Source organism: Notamacropus eugenii, chromosome 6 (assembly GCF_028372415.1).
Source record: "Notamacropus eugenii isolate mMacEug1 chromosome 6, mMacEug1.pri_v2, whole genome shotgun sequence".
Classification (NCBI taxonomy): domain Eukaryota; kingdom Metazoa; phylum Chordata; class Mammalia; order Diprotodontia; family Macropodidae; genus Notamacropus; species Notamacropus eugenii.
Window position 1 is genome coordinate 76,602,994 of NC_092877.1, and position 16,379 is coordinate 76,619,372.

The following is a 16,379-nucleotide window of genomic DNA, read 5'->3' on the forward strand; positions in this document are numbered from 1 at the left end:
TTATACATCTGTAACAGGTGTACTTTATTGTAATTACAGAAATGCATTCTACTGCCTCTCTATTACTATGACACTTACTTCACAAATATAGTCAATTGAAGTGAGTGAAGTAGGAAACAAACACAAAAGGCTTTCCCCCCTTATTTAAAGAGCAGACAATAAATTACCTTAACTGTATGGATGATAATGAATCAATATAATAGAGCATAATTTTCAATTAATCTTTTGGAGGGTTTTTTGGTGCCAGAGATGGTAATTCTTTTTTGAAGCATAAATACTGGACTTGTGCATTTCAATTATGGTAATGAAAAAATGATTTTATAACATTTTCAAATGGTCTAGAGGAGTGAGCCCAGGAAAGAATGACAGCTTGGTGGAATGTGTGTCGTGTGAATTGTCTCGATCAATCTTTGTAACCTTATTGTACATCACCTTCATTAAACTGTGAAACACGGGGGACTTCAGAAGCTCCAGTGATATAGGCCTTTATTAACCAGCGCGCTGTGCTGTCATTATGTGCAAAAGGGCATAATACGTTTTAAGATGACAGCAAACATTAATGATTCAAAAAATGAAAGCTGCCTACACGAGCTGCTGTTCACGATATTTCAGATTGGCATTGGTGATCCCCAGAATTAACGCCGCTCATCCAGGACTCCTGCATATTGCCCCATGGAAAGCAACAGAAATACCAGTTGGTCAGTTTCAACCAGCCACTCATCCATTTGCGTTTACAATTAATACTGAGATATAACCTTTATTTTTCTCCTCTAAGAGAATCTACTGCTGTAAATTAATCGGTTCTGATGCTTACTTAAAATGACTGCAGGAACTCCTGTGATTAAAATAAATCTTCAATATTTCCATATAATCTGGTTCCTCAATCAGCTCCTAGCAGTATCAGGAATAATACATGATGGAAAAATGAAGCTACAGCAGCTGAGACCCACACTGTAAGCCAGACAACAGCCCACAGGATACTCCAGCTACTCAGAGACAATTAGGACTTTGGAGCCACTTACAGCCTTGACTCATAATAGCTACAGGACATATAAATTATCCATATCTATTCCCCTTTACCAAGAAAACTGAATAAGATAAGAATAATTCTACTCCACCAACAGAATCTACCAAAGTCACAGCTAGCTCCCAGCACTGGAAAAAATGACAAAAAGAGTTAAGAAACCAGTCCATGCTCTGCTAGATAGGAAAAATTCTTTCACGGATTGTCCTGGCAAAATGATTTTCCTTCTAGATGTGTATCTCTGCACCACATGGACATCTTATTTAACTGAATCACGTGTAACACTTAATCCTCCCCTTTTTACCCCATGTGCCCCCAGTCGCTCATAGGAAGTACTTGGATCTCTCCTTTCTAATTCATTGTTACAGGTTTGCTTCCTCCGTGTCATTAACTCCATTTGGGGTTCACCCCACCAGAAGCCACAGAAAGTTTCCCGCTTCACAAGTTGTCAAAACTTTGAGATCACATTCCATTGTACTGAATGCAGACATGGAGAAATCCTCAAATCTCACTCCACATGCTAGTCATTCCACATTTCAGGGCACTGCTTCCTCCCCCTGCCTCCAAAACCCGGTGGGTTGCCCCTAGCCGAAGCTGTTGATTTCTAACATTATTATTTCTTTTACACAAGCGGAGGCAGCAGCAGCACTGGCGGCAGCAGCAGCATTAGCATTAGCAGCAGCAGCAGCAGCAGAAGCGGCAGCATTAGCAGCGGTGGCGGCAGCAGTTCCACACACAATCCCTGCATAAACTCTTTCTTCAGTCTGTTGTCTCGGTTGTACAGTAAGATTTAACTATTTGTTGCACTACCACGATTAACTGAGAACCTTGTGTTTGAGAGAGGTTTTTTGTTTGGTTGCAAAAATCATTCCACAACATGTATAAATAGGAAGAAAGTAGCATCTCTGTTTCAGATTCTGGTGGAAAACACTCTGAAAAAGCACAGCAGGGCACTGTTCAGGTTTTTGTGAATTGTTCAGCTAATAAATGGGGGGCGGGGGGAGGGAATCGTGAACAGGGTGAAAAGAAACCTCAATTTTTTAAGTATTCATTTACATTTTTATCTTAATCGTATTATAAATAGAAATGGCATTTTTCCAACCAGGCCACTAAATGCCACTGGAAAGACTTCAGACTGATTCATATCAATATCTTAGAGCATAAATATTGCATATGACTGGAAAGAGAGCCAAAGGCACATGAAAATAGTTTCCAACTGCAAGAGATACTGATGACAGCAGCTAAGCTTTGATTTGCTCAAGGCATCTGAGAGTAACCTTAAAATAGCAAACTTATTGGAGTTAAGATAAGATTTAGACTTGCTTCCAAAATCTCCTGCCCGGTTTACTTTTATACTTATTATCCTCATAAAAACCTCCCCTTCTCCAGAATACTTGCGTCCAAGTTAAGGCTTTACATTGTCTGCAGTGCACAGCTCGGCTCGGCTCAGCTCAGCTCAGCTCACCTCTATGTCACTCCATACAGAGTCCTGGTTGCACATGTCCCACGCCATCCAGCTTCTGAATGACGGCAGTAAAGCTTTTTAAACTACAATCCACAGAGCATACACTCATGCAGGCAACTAGCCCCTTACTGAGAGTGAACTGAAGGCACCTGTCTTACTACTGTTGCCAGTCACATGACAAAGCTATTAAAAAGTAGGCTGGGCTGTCACTCACCCAGCCTTCCTCCTCTTGTGCAGCCTGCTGCTAAAACTCGTGACGTCACTCAAAGGCAGACCTCTGTCTCAGTGAAGTAAAGGTTTTAAAAAAAAACCACTCGGACTTTTTGAGGCTTCCTAGCACCACGCTGTGATTAAAACCAGCTTTTAATGCCACACCTCCTAAAAGGAGTCCTTGCGTACAATAATGAAAATCCCCTATAATCTTTTTAACAGTTATTTTCCTTTTCCAAAGCAAGAAAGTGACAAAGCCCTGTCTTATTGCAAATTAAGAAGTAACCGATTGTAGCTGAATTGTGTCCTCTCTAGACTTTTATTCTGATGTTTCTAGGTGGTTTAGACACTGGGTGAAGTTCTGCCTTTTAATTTTGACTGCTGTTATGTTACTGCATTAAAAAGTACGCTGATGCAATTTTATGAACTGTGTTTAACTTTCTTGCTTGTATGAATCACAGCACCGGTAATTTCTGATTTTTTAAAGTAATTAACAAGATTATCTGTATATATTAAGAAACACACAAAACCTCTAGTAAAAAAATACTTTACTCCTGGGCACCAATGAAATGCCAGCTTCAGAGCAGTCCTGCTGTTCAGTCTGCTCCATATAAGGAGATCAGGCACACGACCCAGCACAAACCAAGAGCATCTCCCCTTTCAGGTCCCTCCTAATTATTTCCACTTCTTTCCTAATCTCCTTAAAAACAAGTGTTAATAAATACAACTGCTGCTGTTCTGCGCAGAATTGTTCAGATTCTTTTTGTATCTTCATAATAAGTAGCTTTTTTCTCTCCAAAAACTGCCTCAGGGTGCATTTTTGAATAAATACTTTATTCTACCCCACCCCCACCAGCCAACTTGGGTGGTGCCAGTTTGAATTAGAAAATGGGTAGGTCCACACTGTAAGGTGAACTCACCAACACATTATTAACAGAAATTTTTTTTTCTTCAGCTTTCTACAGCTCCTGTCTCTGAGACAATGAGGGCTGTTGCAGGTGCACCTGTTTTCTGATGACACTACATACTGAATACATAACAAACTCAAGGTACCAAGCATCACTGAAAAATATTTCCCATAACAGAAAAATGCTCTACCTTAACCCCTTCCAACTGTTTTTCTGTGTGCATTCTCTCTCCTCCAAAATATAGAAAAATTGAGAAATGGATATATTACTTATATGAAAACACTACACTTTTGAGTTTATGCAACTACTTTACTTGACTAGGTAACTGAAAGTTTGCCAAATTTTTAAAAAATTAAAATAGTATACATTTTAAATTCTGCGTTGTAACTGTGATTGCCTTTGCTTAATTTGGTATTGCTTCCTTTCCAAGAAACAACGATCTGTGGTGATTTACTAATATGTACTGTAAACTTTAAAATTGCTAAATATAATAAGTAATACACCAAAATGGGAAAGAAAAAAATAAAGAATTCTGAGAATAGTTTGTTTTCTCTACTAAACAGATTTTTTTTTTACTTTGATAATATCTATAATAAGCAACAAGTAAATCCCTGGATAATATAACCATTTTAACAGCTTATCATTATTGAACTCAAAAATTACTCTGTTCTTTCAGCCACTTTAAAACAATTAAGCAAGTGCATTCTGTTGTTGCACATATTTTCATGCACAGATGTAGAAATGCAATTTTATTTTTACTTTTTTAAAAATAAAAACATTACTGAAACACTGATTTATGAAAAGCATCTCTACAAGCAATTAATGGTATCCCACTGACTTTACCCCCAAAAAAGCTCTAATTTTCTTCCTAATTATATTCAGACAAAGATAAAACTGCAGTAAATTATTGAGATTTGGGGCAAAGATCACTAATTCTACCTTCAATTCAGTCAACTGTGAAACAATGTTAGTCATCTGACCTATAGAAATAAAGTCAATGTTTATTAATTATCATCAGTTGATCCTTGGCAGCACAGTCTCCTTCAATACGTCTTTGTTTTGTATTTCTCATAAATACAGAATCTATCATACCACTTATAAAGATCCATTCACATCATTTCTAGAAAAGTATTTAGTTCTGAACATTCCATATTAATGTTTCAGATACTACAATCACAATATAGAGTTCTTGTTTGGGGTTGGAGAGGGTAAGGGTATTTGCCATCTGAATTCTAATGCTGTTTTTTTCAAGTTAAGCAACTTAAAGGATACACTCAATGGTATTAACTATTACCCAAAAGTCATTTCATTGAAGTTCGGAGAGCTGGAGAAATATAGAATTCTTAAATCATACCATCACATCTTTTCCTCCTCAAAACTGTTCTATAAATAAAAATTTATTACAAGTGATTTCCTCAAGCTAATTGGATTAGCTTCTACCATTAAAAAATTCTGGAAACCTATAACTCCAGTGAAGAAGAATCACTTATTGATCTTCAGGATTTGCTAACTCTTCAGACTGATTTTTTTTCCCCAATACAATCTGTTTATTTTATTCTTAAGGCAATTTGTATTTGCTGCTTTTTCCTCCTTGACTTTTCCTGAATCCTATCACATTATATTTTTCTCTGTGCCTTCTGTACACTGTTAATAGTTTCATTTCCACTACCCCAAGATTCCTCTTTAGTACCTTTCCACATCTCTTCATTAAATTTCTCAAGTGTTCATAATTCTATTCAGTAAAGGTTTATTAAGAATCTGATTTGTGCCTAGGACTGCGCTAGGTGATAAGGAGTAGAAGAGGAGGCAGAAGAGCATGTGACAGAATATCTGTTTTCAAGGGTGCCTTTGGTATTTGAGAAAAGACAATAAAACAATTTTATATAAAATATTACTCAATATTTCTCAAATCAATGTCTAATTTGCTTTGCTGTTACTTAAAACACACCCTTTTTTAAGGACAAAGTCCTTGTACTGACAACTATTCACTCCCAACTTAGTCTGGCATTATCTTAATAATGAAAGTGGGTATTGATTGATATCTGATCTTAGTCATATAGAACGTGGACCAAGACATATATCTTAATTTCATTTCCCTATCATCTAACTTCCTCATATCTACAAATGTTGTGAGACTTGGTCTCATTGTTGACAAAATTCTTAACAACAAAAACAATAAAAAAATAACTTTGAACTAAATATACTCTATGGCACACACCAGACCTAGTTCTGAAAATAGGACTTCTGAGAAAACTGATTGTTCATGCCTGTAATACACTTAGTATCCAAATCAATCAGTCCTTTAGAAAACTGCACCTTATGAACATTTCTAGCAAACAAATTTGACCAAATAGAGTGATTTTTGAGATTCTACCCCCCTCCCAAATGTATATTTTCTGGGTCTTTCACATTTATGGAATTTTAAAACTAGAGATACAGGAAAACTGATTGCTAAATCTTCTGTAGGAGCATTTACATACCAGTAATTAGCAAATGCTATGAATCGTGACTTGATTTATTATTGTGTTGATTCTATAAACTTAAGAAAGTGATGGAGAAAATGCTGACAATGAGGATTAAATTTAAAAGTATGTTGTACTTGCAAGGGGATGGGGGTGGGGGGCAATTTTTAAAGATTTGCCACCATGCCCTTACACATGCCTGACAAGTGGTCATCTACAGCATGCATAAATATCTCCAGAAAGGGAGAACCTACTTCTTCTCATAGCCATAGTTATCTCAGGAAGATCATAATAGCAGAAGATTAAATTTGGAAGGGACCTTGGAGGCCATATAATCCAACCCACTCATATTACAGAGGAGGAAACCTAGACCCAGAGTGACTTGCCAGATCAGAGTTTCTCTCATCAAAGAAGCAATGCACTTTCCATTGTGCCAGGTTATTTCTCTTTGTAATACCTCTGATTATTTGGAGATTTTTTACTTACATCAAGCATCAATTTGCCACTGCAATTTCTGTTCATTGACTGTATTGCTTCCATCTGGAAGCAGACTACATAAGTTTATTTTCTTTTTGTCATGACCATGGACTAATTGACCCTAATCATCATGCCCTTAGGCACCAAAGGTATGCCATTCTAAACAAGATTTGGAACCCAGAACTGAACTTTTCACCTGAAATGGGGTCTTACTGGGACACACTACAGCATTAATGTTGAACCAAATCATTTTGGACACCAGGCCTTCCCAAATATGCCCAAAATTGCTCTTTTTTTTTTTTTTTGGTCCTTATATCAAATTCAGTTTTAAGTGTATTAAATCCCAAGATTTCTTTTTAAAGAGGAACAACTGCCTAACCATATGATGCTAAAAGCAAACCTATGTCTAGCCTGGTTGTTGAAAAAATGCAATTCAATTTTTATATCATTATTGTATATATATGAGAAAATCCAATAGAAGAAGTACTTCTTAACGTAGAATGCAATTTTGTATTGACTTCTGTTGTAGTATATAAAAATGAATAAAATTTAATGGAGAAAAATTTTGAAGTATTCAAACAGGTTAAAAAGAATAAGTACTACGATAATTTTAAAGAATGGCGATCTTTCCAAAAAGAATTCAATAGTCTTCCCTGTAAAAATAACAATTTTCCAGTAACCCAAAGACATCACCTCCTACCCAATGATATCCCAACCAAATGGAATGAACTAATCTATTTTCCTGGGAATTCTACCTTTCAGGAGTTTTTCAGTTATCAAGGAAACTGGAACTGGCAAAACAAATTGTATGTGTGTGTGTGTGTGTGTGTGTGTGTGTGTGTGTGTGTGTGTGTGTGTATACACACATACATATATACACACATATATACATATATATTTCATAATTAGTATCATACTTAATTGATGAAACTGCTATTTCAGTACTTGAGAATACACTAGCTCTGCTCCAAAAACTTTTTTCAAAACAGAGACAACAAGTAAACAGTGGCAGGACACAGGGCACAAAGTCCATGAACCTTTAAATACTCTAAAATCAAATCTTGTTTTACACAAAACGGCTATGGTAAAGTCAATGTGAATGAAGAGTCTTTGAGGAATGGACAGAGGAGTCAGGGGACAGCTTTAGTACCTTCCAGCAATTTTTTTCAGAAAAAAAATAGACTACAGATGACAGACAGCCTTACCAACACATTTCTCATCTTCAAGTAAAAGCTTCCTCCAACACAGCTCTATGAAACTGAGTCAGCTTTTTTCCCCCTTTTCCTTTGGAACTCAAGATCTGCACTTTCATTTTAAACGAAGAATAATACAGATATTCTTGACTTGAAGTCACTTGTTCTAATACTAACAATATAAGGCAAGTGTTGTGCTTATCACACACAAAAATATAACATAAAAAGAAGAGTTAAAATATGAATTTTTACCTAAAATATGCTCAAAAAACATGGAGGGACCCTGGTACAGTGGCAAGAAACAGCACTGGTTTGGGAGAAAGGAGGTCTGGCTCTGTCCCTTAACTTCTGAAGTCACAAGAACTGGATAGCTCAGTTTCCTCATCTTTAAAAGCATAAATAATACTTGGAGATTTATAGAAATACTTTACAGGCTAATGAGAAATATCAGATTTTTTTTCTTAAGAGACCTTTACTAAAAGAAGAAGAGTGTTTGAAAGTACGAGAAGTGGATGAGAGAAGGGAACAGTTTGGAAGAAAGGCAATGATGGACAAGATACCACAGTGGCTACTTAGGGCAGCATGAATACACTAATAATGTATACCAGGATGTAAGAGAAAGGGATAGATAATGGAGGTGAAAGGATGATAAGGGAAAATGGGGGCCAATTTCTATATTTTGCTTGGGGACAGTCCTTTACCCAGAGAGAAAACCCTCTTTATCCTTGTACCATCCAGTCCTCTGTTTCCTGGAACAGACAACTCAAAACAACATCCTGGAAACCTACCTATCATATAAAACGTGTTTTGGTATGAGGAAATGTGTTTCAAGATTTAATCAATCCATTTAGAAAGCATACTTTTGGAACACACATGCCTGTATACACTTTCACATGGTGAGACTATTCTGATACTGGCACCGAACAACCACCTGACCCCTACCCAGCCTTCCAGTGCAGACTGTTTACTATCCTCCTCTTGAAATTTTGGTTATCTTCACAAAAATTGAGTTTCTTTGATTTGTTGTACAGATTACAGGTGTTTTCAAAAATTATTGGGCAACAATTCTATGGCTCTCAGTCACATCCCCAGTAAACTTCCCTGGATGATATAATGAAAAGAGGGCAGGTAGGTGACACAGTAGATAAAATGCTGAGCATGAAATCAGGAAGACTCATCTTTCTGAGTTCAAATCTGACTTCAGACACCTACTAGCTGTGAGACCCTGGGTGAGGCACTTAACTCTGCCTCACTTGCTCTTCCATAAAATGAACCAAAGAAATGGCAAACTGCTCCAGTATCTTTGCCAAGGAAACCTTAAATGGGATCATGAAGAATCAGGCACAAGTGAACAACAATAACTATGAAAAGAACACTGAACAACTGAGAGATGGAGTCTGGTTCTTACTCATTAGAAAGTCTGACTCCTGGAAAGTGTTTCCTTCGCTAAAAAAAAAAGCTTTGAGAATAAGGACTATTTCCTGCTCATCCAGCACTCAGCTACCCTGAAATAATCATTGCACATAGGAGGTACTCGATACATACTTGTTGAATTGAAAAATTGCTCAAGCTCTCTAGATTTTGGATTCCTCGTCTGTCAAATCAAAGTTAGGACTAGAAACCCTCAATGATTCTTTCCAGCTTTAAAAGTCAATGATTCATCTGTCTCAAGTGAGGTCAATTTCTTTTCTTTAAATAAGTTTTTATTGATGTATTTTGTTTTTTCAAGCTCACCATAGTTTTCCCCAGTATCCCTATCTTAGTCCTTGCAGAGAGCTCTCCCATATAACAAATAGTATTTTTAAGGACAAAAAAGAAAGAAAAGAAAAAAAACACACAGCAAAATAGATCAATAAGATCTAGAAAATATGTCCAATATACAACAATTTTAGATGGGATCTATCTTCTCATATCTCTTATTCCAAGCCATGCTTGTCCTATACGATTTGTCAACATACATTTTTAATTTTTTCATGGTTGTTCTTTCTCTTTAAATTGTTCAAATTGTTGTATATGCTGTTTTGTCCACCCTGTTTACTTTACTCTATATGTCAGTTCATGTAGATTTGTCCAAGTCATCACATTTGTCACTTGTTACAGCACAATAGTATTCCATAATACTCATGTGCCACAATTTGTTTAGTCATTCCCCAAGCAATTGGTACTAGGTTCTGAAGGTTTAATGAGATAATCTATTTAAAAGTTCGTTAATCACTATTTAAATATCAGCAATTCTTATTAAAAACAAACTATTGGATAAAAAAACTCTGACAATGTAATCTGTATTGCAAAAAAAAATAGTTATTTCAGGTCTATTTGAATGTGAGATATGATTAAAATCTGATCAGCTTTACAAAACATCTATTCTCATTTAGAAAGGAGAAAAGGTGAAAATAGGGAGGATCTTGAATTCAAGTTTCTACATAGAGGCAGGATGGAGAATTAAAATGAATGTAAACAAAATCCTGTTCAGACACTGTAGCAAGATGACTACTTTAAAATAGAAATCACAAACAATAGTCAGCAAGCATCTATTAATTGCGTGCCTTGTGCCAGGTACTAAAAATAACACAACAAAGGAATAATTTCTGTCAAGTTTACTTAAGAGAGATCTTAACTTCAGGGAACAATAGAAATGGGTTATCGGTATGGAAACTAAGAAATGATGGGCAGTACTAAGCCAAGATCTTTTGATTATATTATTATCATCAATAGTAAGTGTTTTAAGTCAAGACTGTATCCAAAGGAGATTGCTCTCAATAAGAGTTGGGGCAAGGCATTACAAGGGCCAATCTGTATCTTATTCATTTTGTTATATACTCCTGTTTATCAAGATATGGTCATATTATGTACTATGTCAAATAGTAGGGTATTTTTTCGAGGCTTCAGTGGGAAGCTGAATCAAAGCTGGCACATGCACAGTACGCCACCAAGATGAAACTTTGGAGATGAAAGCACTAGTAGCAATATACTACATGAGCTAAGAAGGAACCTGTGCCCAACCTCAGGAGACACTGCTAGGTAGTACCAAATAAAAGCTGCTTTGTTAAGCATTTAAAGCTCTTGATGACCTGGCCTCTTCCTACCTTTCTGGTCTTCTTACATTCTAGGATCCCCCCTTATTGGCTTACTTGCACTACCTTGAACATGACGCTCCTGGCTGTCCTCCAGACCTTGCATAGTCTGCCCTGTCCCCTCTCCTTCACATCTCTGCCTTCTTTTAAGACCCAGCTCAAGGACATATTTCTACAACAGGGCTTTCCTAGAGCCCCTAACTGTGTTAGCATCTTTCCTCTCATATTACCCATATTTGCTCTGAATATATTTGTTATGTGCCTAGTTGTTTACATGTTGCCTCTATATTTAAATGTATATTCCTTGAGAACAGGAACTGGTTTTGCCTTTTCTTGAATTTCCAGCTTTGAGCACAAGGCCAGGCACGTGGCAAGTGCTAAATGAATGTTTGTTGTTACTTGACTTCACAGCTCCAAAGGATACCACACAGTGAGAATAAGAAATCTGTAGCCACAGTTTTTATTTGAAATAGATGGGCAGAGGTTTTTGATCCTTTATTCATGTGAAAAAATGAAAATGTAAGAAAAGATTTCCAAAATTTTCTCAGATTTCCCGAACCTAAAATTCCCAGTAAAGGGAAGGTGAAGAGAACAGAGTTTAAAACAAAGGATCTATAATAAATTTGAAGTAATGAGGCTTCAACTTTCCTAGACTTGTCTTATTCCAACTAGATTTTTAAAATTCCATCTTTTAAAAATGAAATCTTTGACCATTGGAGACAACTTTTTTATAATCTGCTTTAGTAGATCCATTCCAATGAAAAAGTGCCTAAAATAGAAAGAAGCTAACCTTTTACACATTGACACAAGGCTGCATCAAGGGAGCGTAAGCTTTCAGAGCCTTCCTGTGGGTATTTTCAGCTTGTGTGCTCTTTGTCTCCTCTATTACATTAGCCAGCATTGCATACTGTGTAAAAACCCAGGACAGGAGCTGTGGATTGTAGAAGGCACGCTCAGATGACAGGAAGTACAAGCAGCTATACTCTTTAAAGCTGTATTTCCTCTTTACTCTTCTGCAAGAAATGAAGCCTAGAGAAAATGATGGCAAATGATTTCTCAAAGACTATCATTTAAATGATTAATAGACTTAATCTATTTATTCTGCTTATAGTAGAAAGAGTTTTTGGTGAGTGGTGTTTTATGTTTCAAAAGTATAGCAAAGGAAAAAAATAATAGAAGGGAGATAGAGGAATGTCCTGGAAGAAAGGAGAAGGAAGAAGAAGAAAGGGGGAAATTATCTCATATAAAAGAATCTTGTAAGGAAGAGCTTTTACGGTAGAGGGAAAAATGGTGGAAGAGCAACCAATGCCAGAACCTCACCTCTAAATCATTTTTAAGAAGGAATATATACATATACATGTAAACATATACATATATACTTAATTAGAAATAGAAATCAACCTTACCTAACCAGAAGGTGGGAGGATAAAGGGACAAGATAAGGGGGAGAGGAGGGGAGACGGATAAAAGGGAGGGCAGATAAAAGAAGACAGGGATAAGAAGCAAAGCAAAATTTAAAGCAAGGACAGGGAATAAAAGAGAGAAGCATAAACAGAAGAAAACAGGATACAGGGAAAAGCAAAGTTAATAATCATAAATGTAAATGTGAATGGGATGAATTCACTCATATAAAGGAAGCAGAGCGCAGAATGGATTACAAATAAGAATCTAACAATATGTTGTTTACAAGAAGCATGCTTGAAAAACAGAGACACACGTTGAGTTAAAATAAGGAGCAGGAGCATAATCAATAATGTATCAGCTGAAATAAAAAAAGACAGAGGTAGCAATCATGATCTCAGACAAAGTAAAAGCAAAAATAGATTGAATTAAAAGGGATAATCAGGGAAACTACATCTTGCTAAAAGGAACCATGAACAATGAAGTAAAACAATTCTAAACAGGTATGTACCAAATGGCATAGCACCCAGATTCTTAAAGGAAAAGTTAAATGAATTGCAGGAAGAAACAGACTATGAAATTATACTTGTGGGGGAGACCTCAACTATCCCCTCTCTGAACTAGATAAAGCTAGTCATAAACTAAATAAGAAAGAAGTAAAGGAGATGAATAGAATCTCAGAAAAGTAAGAAATGACAGAGCTCTGGAGGAAACTGAATCAGAATAGAAAAAAAGTATGCCTTTTTTCTCAACTGTACATGGCCCCTTCACAAAAATTGACCATGAATATTGAGGCATAAAAACCACACGACCAAATGCAAAAAGAAGAAATATTAAATGAACTTTTTTCAGACCACAATGCAATAAAAATTCCATTTAATAAAGGACCATGGAAGTATAGATTAAAAGCTAATTGAAAACTAAACAATCTAATTCTAAAGAATGAATTAGTCAAAGAACAAATCATAGAAACAATCAATAATTTCATTAAAGAGACTGACAATGAGACAACATTCCAAAGTGGATGGGATGCAGCCAAAGCAGTACTTAGAACCAAATTTATATCTCTGAGTACAAATATCAATAAAAGAGAGATAGAGCAGATCAATAAATTGAGCATGGAACTAAAAAAAACTAGCAAGAGAACAAATTTAAAATCCTCAATTAAATATTAAAATGAAAATACTGAAAATCAAAGGAGAGAATAATAAAATTGAAAGTATAAAGAAAAAACATTGAACGAATAAAGAAAAAAGAAGATGGTTTTATGAACAAAACAATACAATGCATAAACTATAGGTTAAATTGTTTCTAAAAAGAAAGAAAACCAACTTAAAGGTACCACCAAGGAATATGAAATATAAGCAATTATTAGGAATTATTTCATCCAACTATATACTAGTAAAATGACAATTTAAGTGAAATGGATAAATATTTATCAACTGCCCAGATTAACTGAAGAGGAAATAGCATAATTAAATTGTACTATCTTTGAAAAAGAACTTGAACAAGAGATCAATGAGCTACCTAAGAAAAAGTCCCCAGGACCAGATAGATTTTCAAGTAAATTCTACCAAACGTTTAAAGGACAATTAATCACAATACTATATAAATGTTATCTGGAAAAATAGGTAAAGAAAGAGTCCTACCAAATTCCTTTTGTGACACAAATATGGTTTTGATACCTAAATCAGGGAGAGCAAAAGCAGAGAAAGAAAACTACACTGCAATTTCCCTAGTGAATATCAACACAAAAAATTAAACAAAATATGAGCAAGGAGATTAGAGCAATATATCAGAAAAATCATTCACTATGACCAAGTAGAATTTATACCAGAAATGCAGGGCTGGTTCTATATTACAAAAATTATCAATATAACTGACAATATCAATAACAAAAACAACAAAAATATTTTGATCATATAGATAGAGGCAGTAAAAAAAAACATTTGAAAAAATACAACACTCATTCCTATTAAAAACACTAGAAAGCATAGGAATCAATGGAAACTTTCTTAAAATAAATAGTCATCTATCTAAAACCAAGAGCAAACATTATCCATAATGAGAATAAATTTGAAGCCTTTCCAACAAAATGCTGTAAAAGAAATGCTAGATCTAGAAATAAGACAAGAAAAAGAAATTCAAGGAATAAAAATAGACAAGGAGGAAACTAAACCATCACTCTTGGCAGACGATATGATATTATACTCAGAGAACCCTAGAGAATCATGCAAACACTAGTTGAAATGATCAACAACTTCAGCAAAGTTTCAGGATAGAAAATAAACCCACATAAATCATCAGCCTTTCTATATACAACCAACAAAACCCAGCAGCAAGAGGTAGAAAGAGAAATTTCATTTAAAATAATGACAGATGATATAAAATACTTGGGAGCTTATTTGCCAACTCAGGGAGTACATGAACATAATTACAAAACATTTTTCATGGAAATAATAAAAAATATGATCAGACAATTGGAGAAATATTAGCTGCTCATGGCTAGGCTGAGCCAATAATATAAAGAAGTCAATTCTACTTAAGTTAATTTACTTATATAGTATCATGCCAGTTAAAATATCGAAGAATTATAGAGCTAGAAAAAATATAAACTAATTTCATCTGGAAAAACAAAAGGTTAAGAATATCAAGGGAATCAATGAAAAAAATGTTAAGGCAATCCAGAAGTTTCAGATTTTATACCAAATTACAAAGTGGTAATCATCAAAACGATCTGGCTAAGAAATATAGTAGTGAATCAGTGGAGTATATTAGGCATGCGATACACAGTAGTAAATGCCCAAAGTAATCTAGTGTTTAATCAACATAAATATCTAAGTTTTGGGGCTAAGAATTCAATATTTGACAAAAATTGCTGGGAAAACTGGAAAGCAATTTGGCAGAAACTAGGCAGGGACCACCATTTCACACTGAATGCCATTTAAAATGGAAACATGATTTATACGTAAAGGGTGATATAAGTAAATCAGAGGAGCATGAATCTGTTGGATCTATGCATTATGACCAAACAAAAGATAGAGAGCATCACAGAAAGTAAAATGGATAATTTTGATTACATATATTTAAAAGGCTTTGCACAAATAAAACCAAAATTAGAAGGAAAACAGAAAACTGGGAAGAGAGGAATTTCTCTGATAAAGGCCAAACTTCTCAAATATATAGGGAGTTGAGCCAAATTTATAAAAATAAAAGTCATTTCCCAGTTGATAAATGTTCAAAGGATATGAACAGGCAATTTTCAGAAGAAATCAGTTATAGTTCACATAAAAAATGCTCTGAATCACTACTCATTAGAGAAACTCAGAACAACTCTGAGATACTACATCATACCTATCAGATTGCCTAACATGACAGAAAAGGAAAATCACAAATGTTGGAGGGAAATGTGGAAAAATTAAGACACTAATGCACTATTGATAGAGTTGTGAACTAGTCCAACCATTCTGGGGAACAATTTGAACAATATGTTGAAAGATCTATAAAACTGCACATACCCTTTGACCCAGCAACATCACTATTAAATCTGTGTCCCAAAGAGATCAAAGAAAAGAAAAATTTGTACAAAAATATTTATATCAGTTCTCTTTGGTGTGTGTGTGTGTGTGTGTGTGTGTGTGTGTGTGTGTGTGTTTGTCCTTCATTGCTGAAGAAGACCATGCCATCAGAGAAATGATGACATGACTTGCACTTGACTTTGTTTTGAGTGAGGGAGGGCTGTGCAGGTCACCAGCTTCACTTCTCCTCCAGAGCCATCTGAATCCAGTGACCAGATATTCATCAGCATGACTGGAGATGACCCAGGATGAGGCAATTAGGGTCAAGTGACTTGCCCAAGATCACACAGCTAGTAAGTGTCAAGTGTCTAAGGTGAGAAGGTCCTCCTGACTCTTGCACTGGTTCTCTATCCACTGCACCACCTAGCTGCCCCTCTCTTTGGGGTAGCAAAGAACTGGAAATCATGGGGATGCCCATGAATTGGAGAACAGCTGAACACATTATGGAATATGATTGTGATGGAATACTATTATGCTATAAGAAGTGGCAAGCAAGATGGTTTCAGAATAACCATAGAAAGACTCATATAAACTCATGCCAGATGAAGTGAGCAGAAACAAAAGAACAATGTACACAGTATCAGCAG

At 35.6% G+C, this 16,379-nt stretch overlaps 1 protein-coding gene across 6 annotated transcripts in view; it reads right to left on the reverse strand.

Moving 5' to 3' along the window:
• PPARGC1A (PPARG coactivator 1 alpha) overlaps positions 1 to 16,379 on the reverse strand; it is a 779,791-nt gene that overhangs the window by 134,162 nt on the left and 629,250 nt on the right. Inside the window, exon 1 of one of the 6 annotated variants that reach the window (XM_072620377.1) lies at positions 2,490 to 2,830. The exons of the other annotated variants lie outside the window; for them this stretch is intronic. Within the exon in view, the coding sequence (XP_072476478.1) occupies positions 2,490 to 2,537 (48 nt within the window). The 5' untranslated portion in view covers positions 2,538 to 2,830. Of the gene's footprint in view, positions 1 to 2,489; positions 2,831 to 16,379 lie in introns of those variants that run through there. 6 annotated transcript variants of the gene reach the window in all.